The 22,330-nt window shown below is 44.7% G+C and overlaps 1 protein-coding gene across 1 annotated transcript in view; it reads left to right on the top strand.

Annotated features, from left to right (window-relative positions):
• The window catches only part of GTF2A1L (general transcription factor IIA subunit 1 like), a 693,354-nt gene that overhangs the window by 520,527 nt on the left and 150,497 nt on the right, over positions 1 to 22,330 (top strand). Inside the window, exon 6 of the mRNA XM_085609369.1 lies at positions 16,966 to 17,522. Coding sequence (XP_085465495.1) covers positions 16,966 to 17,522 — 557 coding nt within the window. The remainder of the gene's footprint in view (positions 1 to 16,965; positions 17,523 to 22,330) is intronic.

Raw genomic sequence — 22,330 nt, 5'->3', positions numbered from 1 at the left:
AGATGTTTCTTAGCAGTACCTCTGCGTTTCTTTTGGTAGTGTTGGAGGAGACCTAGATCCACTGCCACAGAGTTGGTTTGCCTCTACTGAGACACAGGAGGTTTCTACAGCTAGTTTGTCCTAGAGGCAGATGGGTCCAGGGGTTAGACCATGCTCCCTATGGCTGCAGCGGTAGATGAAGAAGTGGAGGAAGGAGTGCTTTGGGGTTTTTACGGCCATAGTGTGGCCCATCACTGAACCTCAGTCCTGTGGAGAAGAAAGTCCAGCAGTCGCTGCTGCAGCACACTGAGGAGTCTGGTTAAGCATTGCCACATCACCTCATGGGCCACTCGGACAGTGATAATCCAAGGTCAATGGGATCCCTCTGGTGAGGGCTCCTATTGACCTTGCTTTGAGCAGGCACTAGGCCTAGCCACAACACGTGGAGTGCGTTTATATCTGCACAAATGGGGTAATGCGGAGTGGTAAGAATATTGTAGGTTCCTGCCAATTCTGGAAGTTTCCATTACAGAAATGGAGGGGAAATGCATGAATCAGGCAGAGTTTAAGGATTGCAGAGGATTGTGGGTCAGAAAAGCTTGTGGGAGCCACGTAAGGCACACCACCCTAGACTCCTCTGGTTGTCTAGTTTTAAAAAATGTCTGTGTTTTGTAGGTTTGCATGGGAGGCGCCACAGCAAGGCCCCAAATACAGCAGCTACCTGATTCCTTATTTCTCAATGTAGTGATTTAATGCCATTTGTGGTGTTGCTTTTTGGCCCATCCACACAAGTGAGGTACCGGTATTATTGGGAGACATGTGGGAACTTGGGGTAGTAAGAAACCTGTGGTTCCCCGCAGATTCCACATCTTTCCGTCACAGAAATGGGAGTGAAATATGTTTCTTATTAAAGTTTGACATTTGCAAGGGTTTCTGGGTAAAATTATCTGATGAGAGCCACACAAGTTATGCTCCCCTGGACTCCCTTGACTGTCTAGTTTTAAAAAATGTGTAGGTTTGCCTAGGTTCTGGCTGAGCTAGGGCCAAGTATCCATAGCTACCCACATTGCAAAAAAAGGTTCAGTTTTCACTGCATGAATATAGATGTGTCTGTGTGTTTTTAGCATTTTCCGATTGTGCGTGCGAGTGCCATCCACAAAAATTGGGTTCAGTTTTTATGTGTAGACCTGGGAATACTTGGTTCTTTGTGAATTTCAACAGATTACAGAAATTTCCAAATAAATGAGTAATGTTAGCCATGTACGCACTTTCAACTTTTGTACGCCATTATGGGAAAGTGAACAAAATCAATGCAAGTTACACCACACTGGACACCTCCATGTACTTGTTGTAATCAAGTATAAACATGGGCTTCTGAACTTTGGCAATCTGAACCCAAACCGTGAGGGAGGAAGTGATCTTATCATGAACACATGCACCTCACGCCTGTTAGAGAACTTGACTGTTATCAGTTTGTTGTAATGTGACGCAGAGCTCTGGGAACAGCAGCCACCAAGGACTCCTCAATCACTGTATTCTGTCCAGGAGTATATATCTCTGGAAACCTGGCAGATAAATGCTCCACAACAGGCCAACATTTGAAAAACCTGTCATGGTATGGATGGTCCCAGGGCATTGCTGCAGAGTTGTCATTGAAATGCAGCATACACTGCAATAGCAAAAAACCATCTCTGCTCATGTATAGTGCAAAGATGGGTGTTACCCAAGCTGTGCGAGCAGACCAGTAGGACTACAAGCTTGGTTAGTGCACAAACCCCATTTTGAGCAAAAGGCCCAAAAATATCTTCAACTCCTCAAGTGGGAGTCCACTAGGGTGCCCTAGAATGAAGCCCTAGTGTGCCTTCATGCTCCCTCAGAACTTGTTAGGCAAGCAAATGTATTTGCTGCACCAATTGCTCAAAGAAGTCCACGTCTGAAAAGAGATGGACCTAGTCAATTGGCAAAAAATCGGTTGTATCCACTTTACATCCTGCATCCCCAGTGAGCGGCAGAATTTGGGGCTGAACTAAATTGGAGGGCTGCCAAGAGAGCACTCAGTCTGTGCTTGCCCCCACACATGCCCGCTCTTTGGGTTGGTCTACCTTGGTATGGACACTCTGCTGCACATAGTGTGCTTGTGAAGGGACAGCACGACTGCCATCATCATGAACCGAGTTAGGGCCTGGGTCGCAGTCATCCACTGAGGCTTCATCTCTGCTGACTTACAAGCCTTCCATCTTAAACACTGTCCTACATAGAAGGCAGAAGTATTGGTTTAATTTAGTCAGTGGGTGTGTGCGTGTGAGATGTGTGCAATATTATATAAACACAATTACTTATCTGGTTCTCTGAAGCTGTAGGTTCTCCAAAGACAACAATAGAAATTGCAAAAAAAGACCCAGAATTACTTCACCATGCCACATACTCAATACCCCAACATACTTTTGGCATGGCTTATGAAAAACTTGGTGTCGTTGGAAGACTTGTTTGGGGAACTTCTCATCTTACCTGCTGGTCTGTTCCAGACGCTGGTCGTCTAGCTTGCTCTGCTGCCCTCCCGCCGCCACACTTCAAACGCCTGCGGTCGCAGAGAGGAGGACTACACCTCCCAGGCTCCCTAGCGGCAAAAAGCCGCCCACGCCAATCACGCACAAGGAGGCGCTTCAAATTGCGCTTAGCCCCCGAGTCGAGGGATCGCGTGCGGGTCGTGCCGGGCGAAGCCTGGGCCAAGGGCGGGCCCGTCTGAGCCCGTCCGAGAACGACTGAGGACGAGACGGGGCCTCCCTCGATAAAAGGACGGTAGGATCACTGATAGAATGGCAATGGCTGCTACAGGTTGTGAGAGGGGGAAGAAATTATCAGCTGGAGGTGGTGTGGTGGGGACTCTAGACAACTTCATAATAAGGGCATCATCATTGCTCCAAAGAGAGATTGAAATAACAGAAAAAAGGTTGTCTTTGGAGCCGACTTTTGACAAACGGTTGTCGCTGGGTAGGCTGGATATGGCCAAAACACCTGTCTCCCGGACTATTGATCTGGCAGAACCCCTTGTAGATCAAACTATGAAGGACAGTACTCAAGTGGACCTAGCAGCAGCTGGATATCACTTGCCGGTGGCTACCGGATTGCTGAACGGTTCACTGGACATTATGGTAACCACTGCACTAGACCCTTTGCCTCTTCCACTTCTACAGAGTCCCGGCACTACAAGATCGGGGCTATCAATTCGGTCAATTGAAGGTCCTAATTTAGGGGATGTCCGGGCAGGGAACCCGGCAGTTAAAAGAAAACGAGGAGGTACTATTTTGCTAAATAGTAAAACAAAAGCTCCAAAACGTGCTAATTCAAAGAAGAACTGCACGTACGGTATGGGTGGTATGCACCTAACATCTGAAGACTTGCCTGATAAACAAACCCCCGATGATTCGATACCCTTAGAGTATAGGGGTGATTTCTGGGATAAAATGGAACATCTTTTTACAGCAACTTGCCTCCCCATCTATGCTAGACTGGATTGCATTGAGCATAGACTTACCAAGCTGGAACAGTTATGCTCAATGTCAGAGGGTGGGAATGTTACTAGGGTGGTAGATGGAAAGTGCAAGGGGCAGGGACCATCAGCCCAAACAAATGGAGATGCACAGTGTACGATCTCCACAGTTAGGAACACAGCCATACTTACGCCGGCACAACCAGCTCTTGTGAATAATTCTATAGCTACGGTTGATACAGCTCGGCAAAGCGCCCCTGCTATACAAATAACAGAGGAGGGTGGGGGGGGGGGGGGGATTACAGGGTGGGTGGTTCCAATTCAGTGCCCACTCAGGTAAATAGGACAAGGGATGTAGATACAAATAAGCCTGTTTTGCCTTGTTTGGACTTGCCCCTTGAGTCTATCCCCTATGTGGTGGTCCTAACTGGGGTACCCACCTTGAAGCTAGGGCTCTTAGAGAGTTACAGGGAACTCAAAAACAAGTGTATCCACTGGCCAAATCACAATACACCCCTCCCCTACCAGGATTCAAGTAAAATTCTATTTGCTAGACGAGTAGACTGGGTGGGGTGTAGGGCAAAAGATATACAGGGTGATTGTGTTGTGATAAATTTTGGGGACATTAGAGTGGTTAAGTATATTTGTTCAATGAACACAGGTAATTTAGACACGGTAATAAAGTCCCTTCCACTTACCTACTTTTACCCTGATGTTGCAAATAAAGCTTATCTTGCACCGCTAAGGGACAGACTAACCTGGGTAGGGAATGAATATGTTAGAGGTAATTATTTTGAGGGAGGTACTGACCGAAATGGACCCCAACATTGTTTCCCTACGCTCGAGATGTTTCATCATAGGAATAGATTTAGTGCTTTAGACTTAGTTGATTGACGGCCTGAGATTATAAGGCCCCCACTTGTGGTAGAGGCTAGTGGGGGTGTTTCAAATGCTAAGGCGGATGATGATGCGTTGAAACGTAAAATGCCCATTCATGGGTTTTTTGATAAAGTAGGCAAGGAGGGGGGATGTCCTTATATCAGGGGTGTAGTGCCACTGAAATTAACAGCAAAAGGTGTTATTGAGAAGGATGAAATAGGTGGGGTTGGCGAAAGACATCAAACGTGTGATGGAGCTAGTAGTGAGAGTGGTAGGGAGGAGAACCAACAAGAGGCTGATCGCCCATTAGGACCAGGAGATGGCGGGAGAAGTACAGGAGTCGGTGTTCGGGAGAAATGTGGGAGGATCAATATTCTATCCTGGAATGTGGCAGGCATAAAAAACAAATTGATATGTGAAGACTGGGGTCTGTTTATGGATAAACACGATATATGCTTTCTACAGGAGACCTGGGCCATGGATAATAGTTATAGGGTAGGTTTCGCTACATATAACATTGCTGCAGTAACCAGGGGTAGAGGAAGACCATCCGGTGGACTAAGTATTTGGGTCACTATGCACCTGGGAATTACGGCAAAGCAGTTATCTACAAACTCATGTGACATTCAATGTGTTTTACTAAATTTGCCTAGGGGAAAACATCTAGCCCTCATAAATATTTACTCAAGATCTACACAGAGTGGCCAAGAGTCTAAGGTTATTACCCAGTTAGGTGAATACCTATTGACGCTTGACCCTGAGTTTGCTATAATAATAGGGGGTGACTTCAATTGCCAATATGAACGCTTAAACAATCTAAGTCTTGATGCTCCAGATGGGGAGAATCAACACTGGAACATTCGGAACCTATGATTGCACCGGTAAAAGCATGGAGCCCGCTGGTTCTACAAATACTTTCCTTTACCCTTGCGTCAGCCATGAGGTCCTGCAATGGGAGAACAGACTCGGATAGACCCGGCTCTGCAACCTTCAATAGAGAAGGTCATACTTCAATCATTGATTATATCATGATTGAGACTAGATCCTGGGAAAAGATACTGGATTTCAGGGTTGTAGAGCGGACCGATAGTGACCATAACGCTTTGGTTATGGCACTAAAACCAGGGAGTTGGGGTTTGTCTAACTATGTAGCAGAACCAAACCCTAATTCACAATTACTTACTCTCCACAACAACAGACGGAGAGTAAAATGGCCACATATACTTGGTTCTCCTAGCAAGATGACGCATATTTATGAAGAAGTCCTGCCGTATCTTAGCGATATGGCCGAGGAGGGATCCAAGGGTTGTATAACTGAGCCAAATCAAAGGCCGGTGGAAATCCATAATCAGCTAGTTGCAAATTTGCTTGAGGTGTTGTATCCAAAAAGGAGGTATAGGGATAAAATAGTACAGAGTCACCCCTGGTATAGTGTAATCTGTCGCAATAAGAAAAGTGAACTGATCCAAGCAGTCAAGGTGAGGGACAACGTTAGGATTAAGATACTCCGGGGTCAGTATAAGAACACGATAGAGAGGGAAAGAAAGTCTTGGGAGCTCGAAAAGTGGGAAGAACTTAGAAGAGCCCTACAATACAAAGACTTCAAATCCTTTTGGGCTATTTTTAGCAATGGCAGAAGGGAGAATGAGATTGTAATAACCCCTAGTATAGCTCCAGCAGTATGGGAAGATCACTATTGTAAGCTATATGAACAACCGGGGAATGGTGATGTCGATTCCATGTCTCTGCACCTCCCCCAAGAGTATTGCTGGAGAGAGTCCCTAGAGATAACGATAGAAGAAGTGGAATCTGCCATTATCAAATTAAAATCAAATAAAGCACCCGGGCTCGATAAGATCCCAGGCGACCTGTTTCGTTCTGAACCAAAAATATGGGCACCATATTTGTGTGTCCTGTACAATTCTATTTTAATGGGGACGGACCCGCCAGAGACTTGGCGGGGGGCGGAAATAGTGCCATTTTCAAAAAAGGTTGCCCTTTGCAACCCATGAATTACAGGCCAATTAGCCTAATAGACATAGCCCAAAAAGTATTGGGTCGTATAGTCCTGGAAAGAATTCAAGCCTGGGAGGAGGAAAACAAGATTTTGAGCAATTTACAAGCTGGTTTTAGATCCGGCACGTCAACTATTGACCAGATCTTTCGACTACAGGTACTTTATTGGAAAACCGTGAGTGTGGAGGGTGGCAGCCTCTACCTCATTTTTGTGGATCGAGGTCGGCTTTCGACCTGGTTCCCAGAGAGACATTATGGAGAGTTCTTGAGGAACTTGGTATGCCCCTTTACCTGTTGGTAGTGTTGCGAAGACTTCACACAGGAAATTTTGCCCAGGTGAGATGTGGGATGCAGGGAGAACTGTCGGTACGATTCCCTGTATTAAGAGGAGTACGCCAGGGATGTGTGCTAGCTCCCACACTTTTGTTTATACATAAATGGGCTAATTAAGTTTTTACTGGGTATAAAAGATATTGACGCTCAAATTGGTCACAGGTAAGGTACCCGCACTGACGTACGCGGACGACACTCTTCTTTTGTCCCGAACACCGGCGGGTATCCAACGGATCCTAGATGGCTTTGCAGACTTTTGCGAGAAGAGTGGCTTAGAGATTAATCTTGTAAAGACCAAGTTTATGATCCTTAACCCCCTAGACAGAGATGCCCTAACCCTATACTAAACGGTATTCCTCTGGAGAGAGTGAAGAAGTTTGAATACCTGGGCATTATATTGGAAGAACAACTGGGGTGGGATTCTCAGGTTGCCGAGTCGGCACTAAAATTAACGCAGACTGCTGGGGGAATAACAAAATTACATAGAGCCTCTGTCTATAAACCTGCTGCCACGGTGGTAGAAATTTACAAAACACAAGTTAGAGCAGCATCTTTATATGGTGCGGAACTATGGGGACATTGTAAGTTGACAAGCTTAAGTAGAGTTGAACACCTTCATAAGAAATTTGATTGGCTTGCCAGTTAGTACTCCTCTGGTTCCCCTTAGGCTTGACCTTGGCTTGCTGCCAGTGGAAGAAGAGGTGGCTTTACGGCCACTGACCTACTGGAGAAGACTGTGGTCGGTTCCAGAGTTGGTTACCTACCGAGAGGAATTTAAGGAGGTATTGGCAGTAATCAAAAATAAGAAAATATTCTGGTTAACCCACATTAAGGATCTTTGTCATAAGATCGGTCTTCCGGAACTATGGAAAACGCCAGAGGTTGCCTGCTTGGCTCTGTCCAGGGCAAATATGGTTCGTTATTATAGGCTTTATAATCTTACGGCATTACATGCTAATCCAGCAGTGGGTAGATTGTCTTCTCAGTTTCTTCAAATAAAAGGAGAGTACAGGAAGGAGGAATTCCTTGATGTGATATTTCCTGCTCTAGCTAGAAAACTGTATATGCAGTTTAGAATGGGATGTCTCCCACTTAGGTCATTTACCTGTAAATGGGACCCGAGTAAGAACACAGTTTGTCCGGCTTGTTGCCGTCTGATGGAAAATGAAAAACATGTCTTTCTTTTGTCCAGCTTACCAGCAACTACGAAATTGTTGGGTGAAACCAATTTGTAGGAACTTGGGTTTTAGAGATTGTGCAAATGCTATTAGAGTTCTAACATATGACACATACCCTCCGATTGTCTTTGCAGTCTCCCGCTTTTTAAATGGTATGTGGTTAAAACGAAGAAACTTTTTATGGAAATAGTTACTTCTTTTATGAACTCCACATATCCAAAGGTTTCTTGTCGATAACATTCCTTGATTTAATTCTAGTCTTAAAATGTTAGTTTCACTATTGTAAATATATGGGTTGTATATATATTTGAATTGTACGAAAATATGAATTTGGTTAATTTTTATTCATTTATGTATGTTTTAGCTCTTTTTATCTGTACTTTTATGGCCCTGGAGGCCAAAATAAAGTTATCGAGAGTGAGAAAAACGTTATAGTTGTTGGAGCTGCTGGGCCTTTGCCAGTATAAAACTAATATCCCAATGCCAAAAATCTACCTACGAACATTAACTTACTAACATGTGCAACTTTGTGAGCAGGCGTCCTACATGGTAAAATACACAGTGCTATCAACATGGTCACTGTAATTATGCTGCGGGAGAGCATCCAGTTATGCAACAAGGTTGACTACATTATGCAGCAAGAAAAGGCAAATTATGCAGTATAATTGTTGCCATGTGTGTAATGTGGCTTTTGTTTTTTTTATAAATTTTTTTTCCCATGGGGCGCCATCGCCCCACAAGTGCAAAACATATCTATTAAATAAACACACAAAAAGAGGGTGGGGGTCAAAGGGGGTCAACCCATTCCTTCAGGGCCTTCCAGCTCTTTTATATGTTTTGGGACATGCGTGTTTTCTCCTGGGGGGGGCTGCAATCGCCTCCAATGGGAAATTCACCCCCCCCCCCCCCCCCCCAAATGTGGGACCAACATGTGGTAAGCCCATATGTCAGGAGAAAGTTTTTCTCGCTATAGTTGAGGACTTTTGAGGCATCTTTTACTGGGTTGGTTGTTCTGCCTTGCAACTTTTGACATGGTTTCACATTCAGTACTTATTCAGCAGCTAATGACTATTGGAGTATTTGACCCATCTCTGGACTAGATTAAACCTTTATTATAAGAAAGATCCAATTGTGTCTTTTTAATGCCATTTAAAACTGGCAATTTTATTTTCTCCTGCGGCGTACCTCAGGGTTCATCACTTAGTCCAACATTGTTTAATGTCTGTTTAGCCACAGTGATTGTTGTTTACATCTGGGAGAAACTCAAAGCTGTTTTCTGCATGCATGAGGGCAGTAGTGAAACGGATGAATACCCACTTGTTCATCTGAATTGGGAAAACTGTCCCAATTGGTGCTCACATTGGTGTCCTAAGGATCTGGGACCCCTTCCCACTCTTAAGCTCTGTAGTAAAAAGTTTTTCTTTTTTTTAAAAATGTATTTATTTGGTCAGTTAAGGAACACAGATTCCCACATTACGCACACAAGTCTCTACAGTATCCGTGCTTTTCAAAACCATAATGACACGTTTAACAGCATTCTTTAAATTTTTGAGTGTTCATTTGTACACGTTACATCTTAATACTTTGTCCTTGTTACATCATTGGCAGATCTAGGCCACAGTATTTACATTCTGCTGCATTCGGTCCATTCAACTCTAACTTCCTTAACTTATTAGAGTATAGTATCTCATACATTGTATATTACTTGTCCCTATTATAGTGTATATTCAATCATCCGTTTGTGTGAAGCTGAGATATTCCACACGTGGGTCCCAGAAGTCCCTGGGCCGGGAGGCTTGTGGTAGTTCCTCTGCATATGTTTCCAGCGTCTCCTTGCAGTATGTCATGTCTGTAACCCAGTCTTTACACTTTGGTGTGAGTCTGCTCCCCCAGTGCATAGCTATGCGTCTCTTGGCCAGAAGTAATGCCACCTCCAGCAGTTTACGTCTGCGAGCTAGTTGGGTCCTTAAAATGCATAACAGACATACCAGAGGCGCGTTGGGTACCTGTTCCGCCAGCAGGAGAGTAAGTGTATTAGTCACTTCTTGCCAATATGGTTGGAGCCTAGGGCATGCCCATGCCATGTGTAAAAAATCTGCACCCGACGCGCTGCATCTGTGGCACCTGTCATCTGTGCGTAAACCATATTTATGCAACTGCACCGGTGTAGAATATACTCGATATAGAAATTTGAAATGTATAATGCGCAGGTTGCAATTGGGTGTGAGCATTTGCATCTGTGCGCAGCTGTACTCCCAGTCCTTTTTGTCAATGGTGCTGCCAAGTGTCTCCTCCCATCTCTTTAGAGGTTTATCTTGTTCTCTAAATTGCTCATATTGAGCTGCCTTGTATAGTCGTGTAACTAAACGCTGGCGCGTCAGTGCTGTTAGTAGGATCTGAAGCGCATTGTGTGTCGGTGGTTCATCTGGGAATGTGGGGTAGTGGTCCTTCACTGCCGACTGCAGGCGTAAGTACACGAATATCTTTAAAGGTGTGAGCTGTGCACTAAGGGATGCGTCAGTTTGTGAGACAAATTGACCAATTGGGAAAACATCTCCCATGTTACCGAGGCGCATCTCCCCCAGCAACTATGACATCTTCCGTTCCTGCATCACTGTTCTTCGTGGATGGTGATGCATGGGCAGCGCCGGTGCGTATGTCGGAAGTTTATGCGCCCATGTCGCCAGCGTGTGCCACGCTTTCGAGGTGCAGTTAACTGAGTGTATTTCAGCTCTCGGGGTACTCTGTCTCGGTTCCGATATAAAGGTGACTAAAGGGGTCGGATGTACTCGCTCGTGTTCTACTGCTATGTGCGGTACATGACCATGTGGGTTCAACCAGTAGTGGGCGTGCTGCGCCTGCGTGCAGTGATAGTATAGCTGCAAATCTGGTGCTCCGAAGCCCCCCTGAATGTATGGTCTGGTCAGTTCCTTCCATCCTACTCTTGCCTGTGTACCTGCCCACGTTAGCTTAAGCATGGCGCTGTGCAGTTTAGCTAACAGTGAGTGTGTAATCCATATCAGTATATTCATGAATAGGTAAAGGAATCTAGGCAATACCACCATTTTATGTATTGCGATCCTGTCGGCTAGTGACAGCGGTAGTTTAATACACCTATCTATCTGTTCTTCTAGCTTCGACATGGCTCTACCATAATTTTCACGGATCACAAGTTCAAGATCGCGGTGTATCCAGATGCCCAAATACTTCACCGGGTCCTCCTGCCATTGCAGTGGGTAGTCTAATGTTGGTATCGTTGTGCCTGGGGTGAGCGGTATTACCACAGATTTGTCCCAGATTATACAGAGTCCTGAATAGTGTTCGAATTTGATATATTCTCTGATAAGTTTGTTTAAATTAGCGTCTGGGTATCTTGTGGAAAGGACCATGTAATCAGCATACATCGATATACTGACTGGTCGGAGCTGGAACTGTATTGCGGTGTCTCCATGTTTTTGCCTTATCTTACATGCTAGTGGTTCCAGTGCAAGCGTAAATAAACGTGGTGACAGTGGACACCCTTGTCTCGTCCCACGGTGTAGATTAATAGGTTCAGATGTGGTGCTGTTCGCTCTTAATCTTGCACATGGCTCTGTGTATAATAACGTTATCCAGCTCAAGAATGGCCCAGGAAGCCCTATCTTAAGCAGTGCAAACATATATGGCCATTCTACAGCGTCAAAAGCCTTTGCTGCGTTCAGTAGGGCCGCAGCAGCCGGCAACTCGGGATTTACCTGATGAAACATGGCGAATATGGTTCTCAGGTTTTGCGTTGCGGATCTTGTCGGTATAAATCCCGCTTGATCCAGTAGTACCAGGTTCCTCATCAAGGGTTGCAGCCTCAGTGCAATACTTTTTGCCAGTATTTTGGCATCTATATTTATTAACGATAGTGGGCGGTATGATTCGCATTTTACAGGATCTTTGTCCGGTTTAAGAAGGGTAATCAGCAGTGCCTCTTGTAATGAAGCCATCAACCTGCCTTCTTCATATGCCTCTTCATACATTGCAGCAAAGTGTGGGATTAGTAAGTCTTTGTATTCTTTATAAAATTCCCTGGGTGACCCATCCATACCAGGGGCTTTAGTATTTGGGAGAGAGTTTATTGCTTCTTTTATTTCATTCTCAGTAATGTGATGACTAAAGTATTCATGATGTTTGTCGGATAGCCATTCTAAGGCAATATTTTCTAAATATTTATTAATCTCAGTTGTGGACGTATTTGACTCAGCGGAGTACAAATGTGCATAATATTCCAAGAAGCGACCTATAATGGAAGGGGTGTCATATTTAGGTGCAGCCTGCGCATCTTATATCAGCGTAATGTAGGGCCCTATTTGTGCGGGGCGTATCCTACTGGAACGCGATTTTTCCGGGCAGCCCCCTTCCCCATATTTGTGCCGTGTGCCTTCATGAGCTATTTGGTCTCGTCCTCTGCAAACTCATGATATGTGTCTATTTTTTGTCTGATTTCCGCCACTATCTTGGAGTCTAGAGTGTTCGAGTATTCTGTTTCTAATTGTTTGATATCCTGTTCAACCATAGACAGCTGTCTATGGATGTCTTTCAGTATACCTGCATGTTTGCCTATGCAAAATCCCAGGATAGTTACTTTGAAAGCTTCCCAAAGCATCCTGGCACTGTCCACTGAGCCTACATTTCTGTCAAAAAAGTCTGTAGTGGCTTGCCGCAGTTCAACTCTAAACACCTGTTCTAGCATTGCACCTTGCTGTAGACGCCACGTGTACTGTCTCGGAGTGTGCGTGGGGATTGCTAGTTCTAGTCGAACCGGTGCATGGTCCGATAAGGTTTTGGGCATGTGTGCTATTGATGTTGTCCATGTGCGTACATAATTTGTGGCTATTCAGAAATCAATTCTGGACCATGTGTTGTGGGTAGTAGATATGCAAGTACCCTCTCTCTGTCCTGGATGACGCATTCGCCTTATGTCTGACATTGCGCATTCCTCAATACCTTCCCTTAGCGCCCTGTGGACTGTTTCCCGTACCTGTTGGTGCATGTGGACCTGTCCATGGATGGGTCTAGACATGTGTTAAAGTCTCCCCCCCCAGAGTAGCGCCATCGGTGATAAAAGTATGTAATTTAGCCCATATTTGGACAAAAAAGGAGAGGTCGTCCGTGTTTGGGCCATATGTGGTAACAATGGTTAGGGCTGTTCCACCGAAGTTTCCCTGAATTATAACATAGCTGCCTTGGTCATCCCTTATTGAGTGTATAAGAGTAAATGGTGTGCCGCGCTTAATAAGAAGTATTACTCCTCTAGCGTATGTAGAGTAGGAGGGCGCTATTCTATACGTTGCCCACCGCGTGCCTATTCTACACTGTGGTTTCAGTGAGGTGTGTCTCCTGAATGCAGACTACGTCCACTTTGACGATCAAAGTATGCAAAGACTATGGATTTTCTGCGGGTTTTTCAGGCCTCGTACATTCCCTGTCATGAGTGTCAAGGTTCTGGTGGGTTGTGGTCTGTTATTCATTTCTATTAGGTATTAGATGCGCAAGATGGTGGCTGAACGGTGTATTTTCTGTATTGTGTGTGTGTTTTCTGTCATCTCGTCTCCGACCATTTTTCTTGAACTTTCATCCCTCCCTTCTCCGTTCCACTTCGCCATCCCAATTACAGCGAACACAATCCCCAAAAACTTGTTCCAGTCCCCCCCACACATCCATTAACAACACTTTAATACTTTGTGGTGCACACAGGTTGGCGGGAGCTGCCAGTCGGTATCTCCGGTGTTGTCGACAACTGGTGGGTCACCTGTCTAAGTATAAATAATAACACAATCATCTTATCCTGCTATTTTCAAAGTGCAATCGGCCCGTTTTCTATATCAAGGACAACTTTAGTGTCCAGGCGCCTTTACTAGCCATATGTCTACTACACCTTACAGTTCTATTCAAACCAATGAATCATGGTGACGCAATTAGCACTTATCTGTGACCATTTGTTATTCGACTGAAGAGGCCATTGTTCGCTGTCTCAACATCTTCAAATAGTTCAGATAGGGCATGCAATGTCATTCAACGTCCGAGGTGCCCGCCTAGTCTTCTGGATCGCCTCTTGGTGATCTCCTGCGCGCACACACTGGGATACTTTCTGTTGCAAGTATTTGAGCACCTCCTTAGGCTCATTGTAGACTACACTCTTGCCACCATCCGTCACCCGCAGTCAGGCTGGGTAGATCATTGCATATGGGATGTTTTGTTCGCTTCGCGTAATTTCTTTTTTACTGCCATGAATTTCTTTCTCGCCTCTTGGACTTGCGGCGTGAAATCCGGGTAGATAGAAATTTACATCCTTTTGTGTTTCAGGCTGCCTAATTAACGGGCCTTGCGAAGTGCCGCATCTCGGTCCCTATAATTCAGGAGTTTCGCAATGACCGGTCATGGCCTAGCGCCCGGTGTTGGTGGTGGAGCGAGGGATCTGTCCTCCCTTTCAATGATGAAAACTTTGGATAAAGTTTCTTTATCCAAGAGTGTGATCTCAATGTAGCGTTCCATGTTTCCTGTGTTCATTGTCTCCACTATTCCCATGAATCGGAGATTATTACGGCGAGATCTCGCTTCCAAATCCTCTGACTTCGCCATTAATGCTGTTAAAGTTTTGTCTATTTTCTCTTGTTTAGTTTCCATTTGGTGTTGTACATCCTCCGCATCTGAGATACGGCGCTCCGCCATGACTATCCTTTCTGTGTGTCTGTTTAGGCGCTTGGACATGCGGTCTACTCAGTAGGTCAAAGAGTCTATTTTGCCGTCAATGTTAGATAAGGTGGCTTGAATTGTCGAGAAAATGGATTGAACATCTGCAGTGTTTTCAGCGCTTGTTGCTGGCATGGTTGTTTGGGTAGCGTGCAGGTCATCCGTGCTGTTTTCCGCTGTCTTCTTCATCTGCTCGAAGTTTAGTTTAGATTGGGTTCTGTCTGTTTTTCCCATGTCTCTGCAATGTAAATTACCCAAGGCTTCTCCCAAATTTTCAGGTGTTGAGGATAGAGCCCACGTGATGTCGATTTTGAGTCGCAGTGGGCACTTTGGGTCCGTCCAGTACGCTTCAACCCGCTCTCTGTGCAGACGCCCTACGCATTTAGTGAGCTGCAGGACTTATCGAGCAGTATATGTAGCCTGTATTGGCGCTTATGTGTTCATATGGTCTCCCAAAGCGTGGGGTACACTGGGCTTCGTATGGTCGGCGCTGTTGGGCAGTTTGCGCAGTGGAGATTTAGGATCTTTCACTGGGAATGTGCTCCTTTTGATTGTGCCTTACTTCAACGGGCATGAGCAGGGCCCTTCTCCACAGTGGCGGTCACAGCCTCCTACCATTTATGTCCGTTTCGCTATCAGCACAGCGCAGCTCGTCCCGGGTGTTTCCTGATTGCGTTCTGTGCTGCAGCTCGGCGCGCTCCTGAGATGCTCAGGGCCAAGCTGCGACTGCGGCTATCGTGCCTGGGAGCCCGTTACTGCTCTGCACGCTTACCGTCCAGTTGTGCAGTGCATGTTGGAATTGTCCCGGTCTGTTCAAGTATCTCTACCTGGCGGTGTTGGTACCTAAACCGGTGCGGGTTGCTCACCGCGCTCACACCTGGCCAAGTGGTTCCCGTCTTAGCCTATGTGCAGTGCAGCAAGGTGTGTCCGCCAGTGTGAGCTGATCGTGGGCCTGATTCGTGGGTGTTCTTGCCTTGCTGGTCGCTTCGGTCGTGTTTCCAGGCCTCGCACACCGATCAGACATGCTCTTTCAAAGCTCTGTGCCTGGTCTACAAAGCCATGAAGGGCATTGGTCCGAATTATCTATCCAGTAAAGTCTTGCCTTTATAGGCCAGCATGTGCTATGAACTCCTCTGGCTCTATATATCTACAGGTACTGAAGCTTGGGAGAAGCTGAATCGAGGGCCACTCCTTCCAGTATTGCACTGCCAAGCTGTGGCATTCTCTACCTCTCTTCTTAAACTCTGCATTAACTAAATACTTGAAAACCTGGTTTTTTCAACAGTCCTAATTTCCATTTGCTCTAGGACACCTCTTTTTCAAAGTACCAGTGCTTTTTATATCTATTTTCAGAAGAAAGAAGAAGATAAGTCTACAGTCTTGAACTTTTTAGGTGGTGGTACATCAGCCTGATACTCCCTTTCTTTTACACCATTTGTTCTGCTCTGTTGCGAGAAGTTTGGCTCAATGATTAGAGCGGCAGACCCTGATGCAGAGGTCTAGCCCGGGACCAGGGTTCAATTCCCCACCTCGGCGGGTCTTGGGCTAAAAAAATTCCACGGACCTGATAATTCTCGCCTCGGTGCCTATTCCAATCATGGAGTCCCACTCTGCAACTCTGGGCAATAGCTTGCTTAATCTCCACAACGGCCCCCACAACGCTAAGGATGCCTGGCCTCCACCTTGGCGGTGCCCAGGAGTGGACACCTCACAGGGAAAGCCAGGATGGGTTCCACAACGGTATTCGTACAAGCACCTTGAGACCCTTGCGGGTGAGTAGTGCGCTATACAAGTATCAAATTTACATTTACAATTTACATTTGCTGTGAAATCTACCCAGAAGTTATGAGCTCATATTTTGGAGAATGAGCAATTTACCTTGATGGTGACTCTTGTAGCCTGCAGGTTGTTACCTGTTTGCATCACTTTCCTACCTACTCCTCTGCCTACTCCTCCAGATGAGTAGATTGTCTAGTTGGAGCCGGTTCTAGCTGTTTCCAAACACTTGATGTTTATTGTTTTGTCTATCAGTCTCTCTCCTTGTGAATTCATTGATTGCAATGCATAGGCACTATTTTACATCTGCAAAGTGCGATCAGTGATCACTTTTTCAGCTTAATCATTTATCCGACATAGTCATTCTATTATTTTTGTAACTACTGGCATTGCTTATGCATTGTCAGGATTCGAGTTAGAGCCTCTCATGATCACATTGTTAGGCCCTATTTGAAAGACTCTGGAAAGTAATCTTTTGCAGTGCAGCTTCTCAAATACCTTTACAAAATTGTCTTTATCAATTACGTTTGATTTAATTGCCTTTGTTTGAAATGAGTTGTTTTATGTTTTCAGCTGTAATTGTTTTCGTTTTAGGACACATGTATAAAGTAAATGTGCCAGTAATGGTGACCCAAACTGCAGGAGGTCCAAGAATTCTCCAGCACCAGCAATTATTTCAACATCTGGGAGCATCATCTTTTCAGACTACTGTTACACAGCCAAATTCTACTTCTGAACTTGGGCCAAAAAAGCCACAGCAACAGGAACCTTTCCACCGCTTAGCTAATGACCTACAGTTTCAGCCGCAGAAAGACATAGCAAATGACCGTATTTTGGAAAATTCAGCAGTTGATCAACTCAAACACCAATATCCTGGTTTTAAGCAACATAATCCAATGAATGTGAATCTTGGCAAAGAGAATTGTGCTTTGAAAGAACCAAGTCTTTTGAATGCCCACCCAGCACTGTCTAAACTACCTGAATTATCTTTGGGTGGTGAAACTGAACCGGAAATTAATGGTATAAGTAATCCACGTGAATCCCTCCAAGAGCACTTAAATGAAGTGCCTGATAACACTGTTCAGTTGATAGTAGTAGGTGAAAGTGGATCTCTGATCAGGCAAACCATCTCATCTCTGCCAGCAGAAGAGGTATGGCTAATACGTGAATATGGTGCTAACAGGCTTTGTGAAACGTGATGCTCATCAAATGTAATTGGTATGTGCCTGAACAAGATACCTATATTTATTGAAGTGCATTTTTGTTATCTTATGCCTATTCTTGAATATATTGATCTGGCATGAAGTATTTTAGTTTATTGGTATTATGTTGCATCCTTCTACCTGTGCATCTATGTTTTTCAACACCCAACCTCATAATATTTACTTTGTTCTGTTTCACATAGGTCGCCCTCTAGCCTGACTGGTTGGGTACCCCTCCACATCAAAAGAGGAATTACCATTTTGAAAAAGATGCATAAAAAGAAAGGTCCAAGTGTATAGGTATATCGCAATGCAGCTAGCCCCACCCCTACCACTAGTCCCCAACATAAGACTCCTTATTACCTGTTTTTTGTTAACAGGATCTCCTCTGTTGCATCTCTCTATTTTCCACCTAATATGTTACATTTTCTCTCCACATTCTTAATTTCTTTTAGTGCAGAATATTTTTACAAAAACTGTTTGAAAATTATTGATTTTTAAAATATAAGACAGACAAAATGCAATATGAAGAAAGGAAGGAAATAGGTCAACAGTAACCTCATTACAACATTTGATTATTAGTTTCTTATGGTACTGATATTCAAGGCCCATTTGGAGGAAAATAAGGTGAAACCTCCACCCTCTTTAGGACTATTAAATCAACACTGCCTAGAATAACAGAGGCGGTATAAGTCTTAAGAATATAGATCCATAAATGATTTCCAGATGACGTCAGAGGTTGGTACAAGGATTGGATCTTCAAGGTTAATTGTTCAATTCTGGCCCGACTGGGCATAGATACTAACCGGTCACCAATTGAGGGTGTATATGCATATTTTGAGGGACAGGCAAGATGTAAATATTACAAGTTGATACTGAATTTAATTCCTCAAGAAGTTCAAATCTAAATCATAATGCAAAGATGCATTGTTTTGTATCCAATTTTAAATATGCAAATGTATTGTTTGGTGTCTATAATATATACAAGTCAATCAATGCTTATTGTGCCAAGATGTGCAGACAGTCCTTTAAAATAAACTAGTTTGAGGTTTTCACCAACATGTGTTTCACCCTATAAAAATGAGTGAACCTAGGGCTTTTTCAAGACTGAAAAAGGAAGACCACCTATATATATAAGACAATGAAGAGAAGAACAATACACATTACAGAAAGAAAAATGTTTACAGGAATGAATAAGTAGCTCAAACAATAAGCAGGTTGAAGCACACTTAGTGAGGCACTCTGTGAAACACTGTAATCTTGTACTGAAAGAGTATTCTAAATGACTGTGATGCACTTGTGTAGGTGTATGGTTAAAATAAAAAACAATCAAAAGATGCCATTTTCTTGTATTCACCTATGTGAAAGAATTCCGATGTTGTAGAAGGCATAGGTGAATATGGACATGCTTTGATGAGACACTACAGTAATATCGATTTAAGTAAGATCAATTGATGAAACATGATGTACTAGCAAGTCTCCAGAGGGAACATTAAATCATTCAATAGCCAGGCTAGTTATGAAGTATGCAAACTGAGTTGAATCTTGAGAGCTCAATTGCTCTCTGATGGGAAAAAAGTCCTGCAACTGGCCCTGGGAAGGTCAGCAAAAAACGCATCTTTTAGAGAGGGGACAAACACTTCATTCAGTAACACATCTCTAGAGACTGAGGTGCACACTCACAGAAAGTCGATAATGCGTGAGAATACCTCGTGTAAGTAGTTCTGTGTATCATTGACCTGGAGGATGAGGGAACACTATGTTAAGGTTTGCATATTTCCACTTTGCCAGGAGCTAACACTTAAAACTCTGTTTGCTGTACAAGCAGATTTTACTTTGTGCCTATCTAATAGAGACATCTAGCCGCAGATTCCTTAACTTAGAATTTCCCCAGGCGCCAGTCTGGATCCAGAGATTTTTCAGCAGTATCTCTGCAGGCCCGGGGACGACATTGTACGGCTCTGTAGTGACCGCGTCTATGGATATGACGTCAGTGGAGCCATATAAGTCCCGTCCGGCACACCAACGTCAGTTTTCTTCTTTTCCGCGGTGATACGTGGATCCAGGAAAAGCAGTTCCTCAGACCCCTTTGGTTTTTGGGCCTTCTTGGCGCCTTTCGCGTCTGGAACAGTGTGCTGATGCCTTCGGGCTTTAAAACGTGAGAGACCTGTACGCGGCATATGTCAGTAATGGATCCGCATACTATTTGTATGTGATGCTTGGACGCCGCCTGTAAGTGGTTGAACCCAAGTCATTAGGGGAATGTTGGATGAAGTTACTGTCGTCTTGGCTGTCCCATTTGGAGTCTAAGCAGCGCCGAAATCCATCCGTTTCTGAGGCTCTTGCTCAGGGCAGGTCGCAGACCCGTTCTCGTGGTCGTCGCTTGTCGAAATCAGGTAAATCCCATCGGAAGGGATCAAAGTCACAAGGTTTTCGGCCTCGCGAAGCTGGGACGCTGGTGCCAGTTCCTCCTGGTCCTTACCGGAGGCAGTTGTGCAGGAGTCGACTCCCAGTTTTCTGCCATATCCTGGTGAGGGAATGACTACGGCCCAAATGGAAGTATATTTCTAAGCTTTACATGCCTTTTTTGGGTCAACACCTCTCCCTGGTGCACCTTCGGGCCTCACAGAGGTGGAAGGGACTCTGATTGGAAGTTCGCTGGCTTGTTTGCCACCAGGAGTTGCTACGATGTTGGGAATCAGCCTGGTGCGGCTTCCTGTTCTGATGTTGGTGGCGTCCTCAGAGGGGGACTTGTCACCACCTCAAAGCTGTGTGACGCCGAAGACACCCTTAGTGGTTGACGTCGCTATGTCGATGTCTCGTCGCTGTTCTGTGGAGACACCCTTAGTGATGGAAGTCGATACAATGCCGTCTCAACGACGGTCCACGCCGGAGACGACGTTTATTGCCACTGAGGCTTCTGCGCCATCTTCTCTACAAATTGAGGATGGGTCCGCTGTGGTTGCCATTTCCCCAGTGTTGCAGGAAGAGTCTGAGGATACTGGTGGGGTTGAGCTCTTGGCCAGTCTCAGACAGGAGGTTTTTTGGCTTTTTGGGGGATGTTAGTCTTCAATCGTTCCCTACCTACAATTTACTTTCACCTCCTAGAATAGCGACAGAGGCTCGTGCGGCATTTGCTGGGGTCATTAATAGGGCTGCTGAAATGTTAAAGTTGCAGCTTCCTGTGGCGACTCTGCCCTCTGACCCCTTGTTGGATTTGCTCCATAACATAACATGTGTATTTGTTATAGCTCACATATCACATATGTTTATTGTTACCCAACTCAATTGTACTCTTTTTATCGACCTCAGATTGATGAAAGGCTGAGTGGACCCGCCGGGATTTAAACCTGTGACCATGAAGTCGAACACGGGCCCCTAGAGTGGATGCATTAGTCCACTAAGCCACTAGACCCGGCTTCCATCAAGGAGGCACTGGGGTTGAGCCTTTGCTTCCTTTCGTAGAGTTGCTATTTGACATTCTTTTTGGCATGGGCAAGGCCAACATCAGGAGTCTCTGTTGAGCGTGCCATTGCCCACCGTCATCGGCCTGCTGCAGATGACCCTATTTTCTTTTTCAACACCCTAAGGCTAGAGGGCTTGTTGTGCAGGCGGCTTCAACTTCGCTCAATTTGGAAGCTCCTCTGTTACTCGATGGTTGGCGATGTGTGGCCGACATTTGTTTGCGTACACTAGTTTGGCCTTAAGATCTATAAACTCATCCTGTGTGTTTGGAAGGGCTTCTTTTGCCCTATGGGATTCTGTCGACTGACTACTTTCTTCTCTTCCTGAATGACCTAGAGTTGAACTCTTTTAGCTAATTCAGGATGGTCGTGAAATGGCCAAATTCACCATCAGGTCGGCGATGGGCACAACGGATTCCGTAGGTAGACCTAAGGCTAGATATATAGCTCTGAGGAGGCACGCTTGGTTGCGTGATTCCAGTGTCCCCGAGAATGTTCGGGAGAGTCTAAAGAACTTGCCTTTTGATTGGACCTCATCAGGTCGTTTAATTTATTCGATAGTGTCCTCTGCCGTGGTCCCTTTGTTATAGCCTTCATTGAATTAGTAGCGTTGGAGTGTAAGCACTACTTTTGACTTATAATGAGAGTATTAGTCTCCGGGTTTGAGTGATTAATTCCAGGATGTTTTTGCAGCTGGGTAGCTGGTTTACTTTTATTTTCCATTAACTCTGATAAAGTTTGAGGAGATCATAGCCCTTTTACCGGTATGTGAATTACTCGATGTGGAGTATTGGTTTGCTATTGTATAGCTCTTTAGGAGTACTACCTTTGTAGCGCATTTCTCTCCTATATGATCTCTCTGTTATAAAGCTGTGTCATCCTTGGGCTTGGTGTTGTTTTTTTAAGTACCATTGTAGTGAGCTACGAGCTCTATTTTATTCTTGTGATAACCTTTCACAGGGTTCTGTTGCATTTTCACACTTCCACAGTTTTTCCAAACTGGTGGCGTTCGTGTGATATGTTTTCAGTTCTTTAGTATACTAAGTGTTTATTTTAGGTGCATCAGAACTATGAAGAAGTTAAGCAAGTTGGAAAGTTGCTCTAGTTCAGAGTTTACATTTTGCATTTGTTGGATGCTATTTGTTTGGGAGTTCTTCTTTTAGGGTAAAGAATAGTGTCTAATAAAGACATGTTTATTATCCTCAAAGACAGGCAATACCTATCCATGCTTCACGTTGTGGTGTGGTTTATTGGCGGCCAAAGGATTGCGATTGGTCCAACTTGTCCCAAAGT

Source organism: Triturus cristatus, chromosome 6, assembly GCF_964204655.1.
Source record: "Triturus cristatus chromosome 6, aTriCri1.1, whole genome shotgun sequence".
In the NCBI taxonomy this organism is placed as follows: domain Eukaryota; kingdom Metazoa; phylum Chordata; class Amphibia; order Caudata; family Salamandridae; genus Triturus; species Triturus cristatus.
Note: the sequence above shows the minus strand (reverse complement) of the source record. Positions and strands in the feature narration are given on the sequence as shown.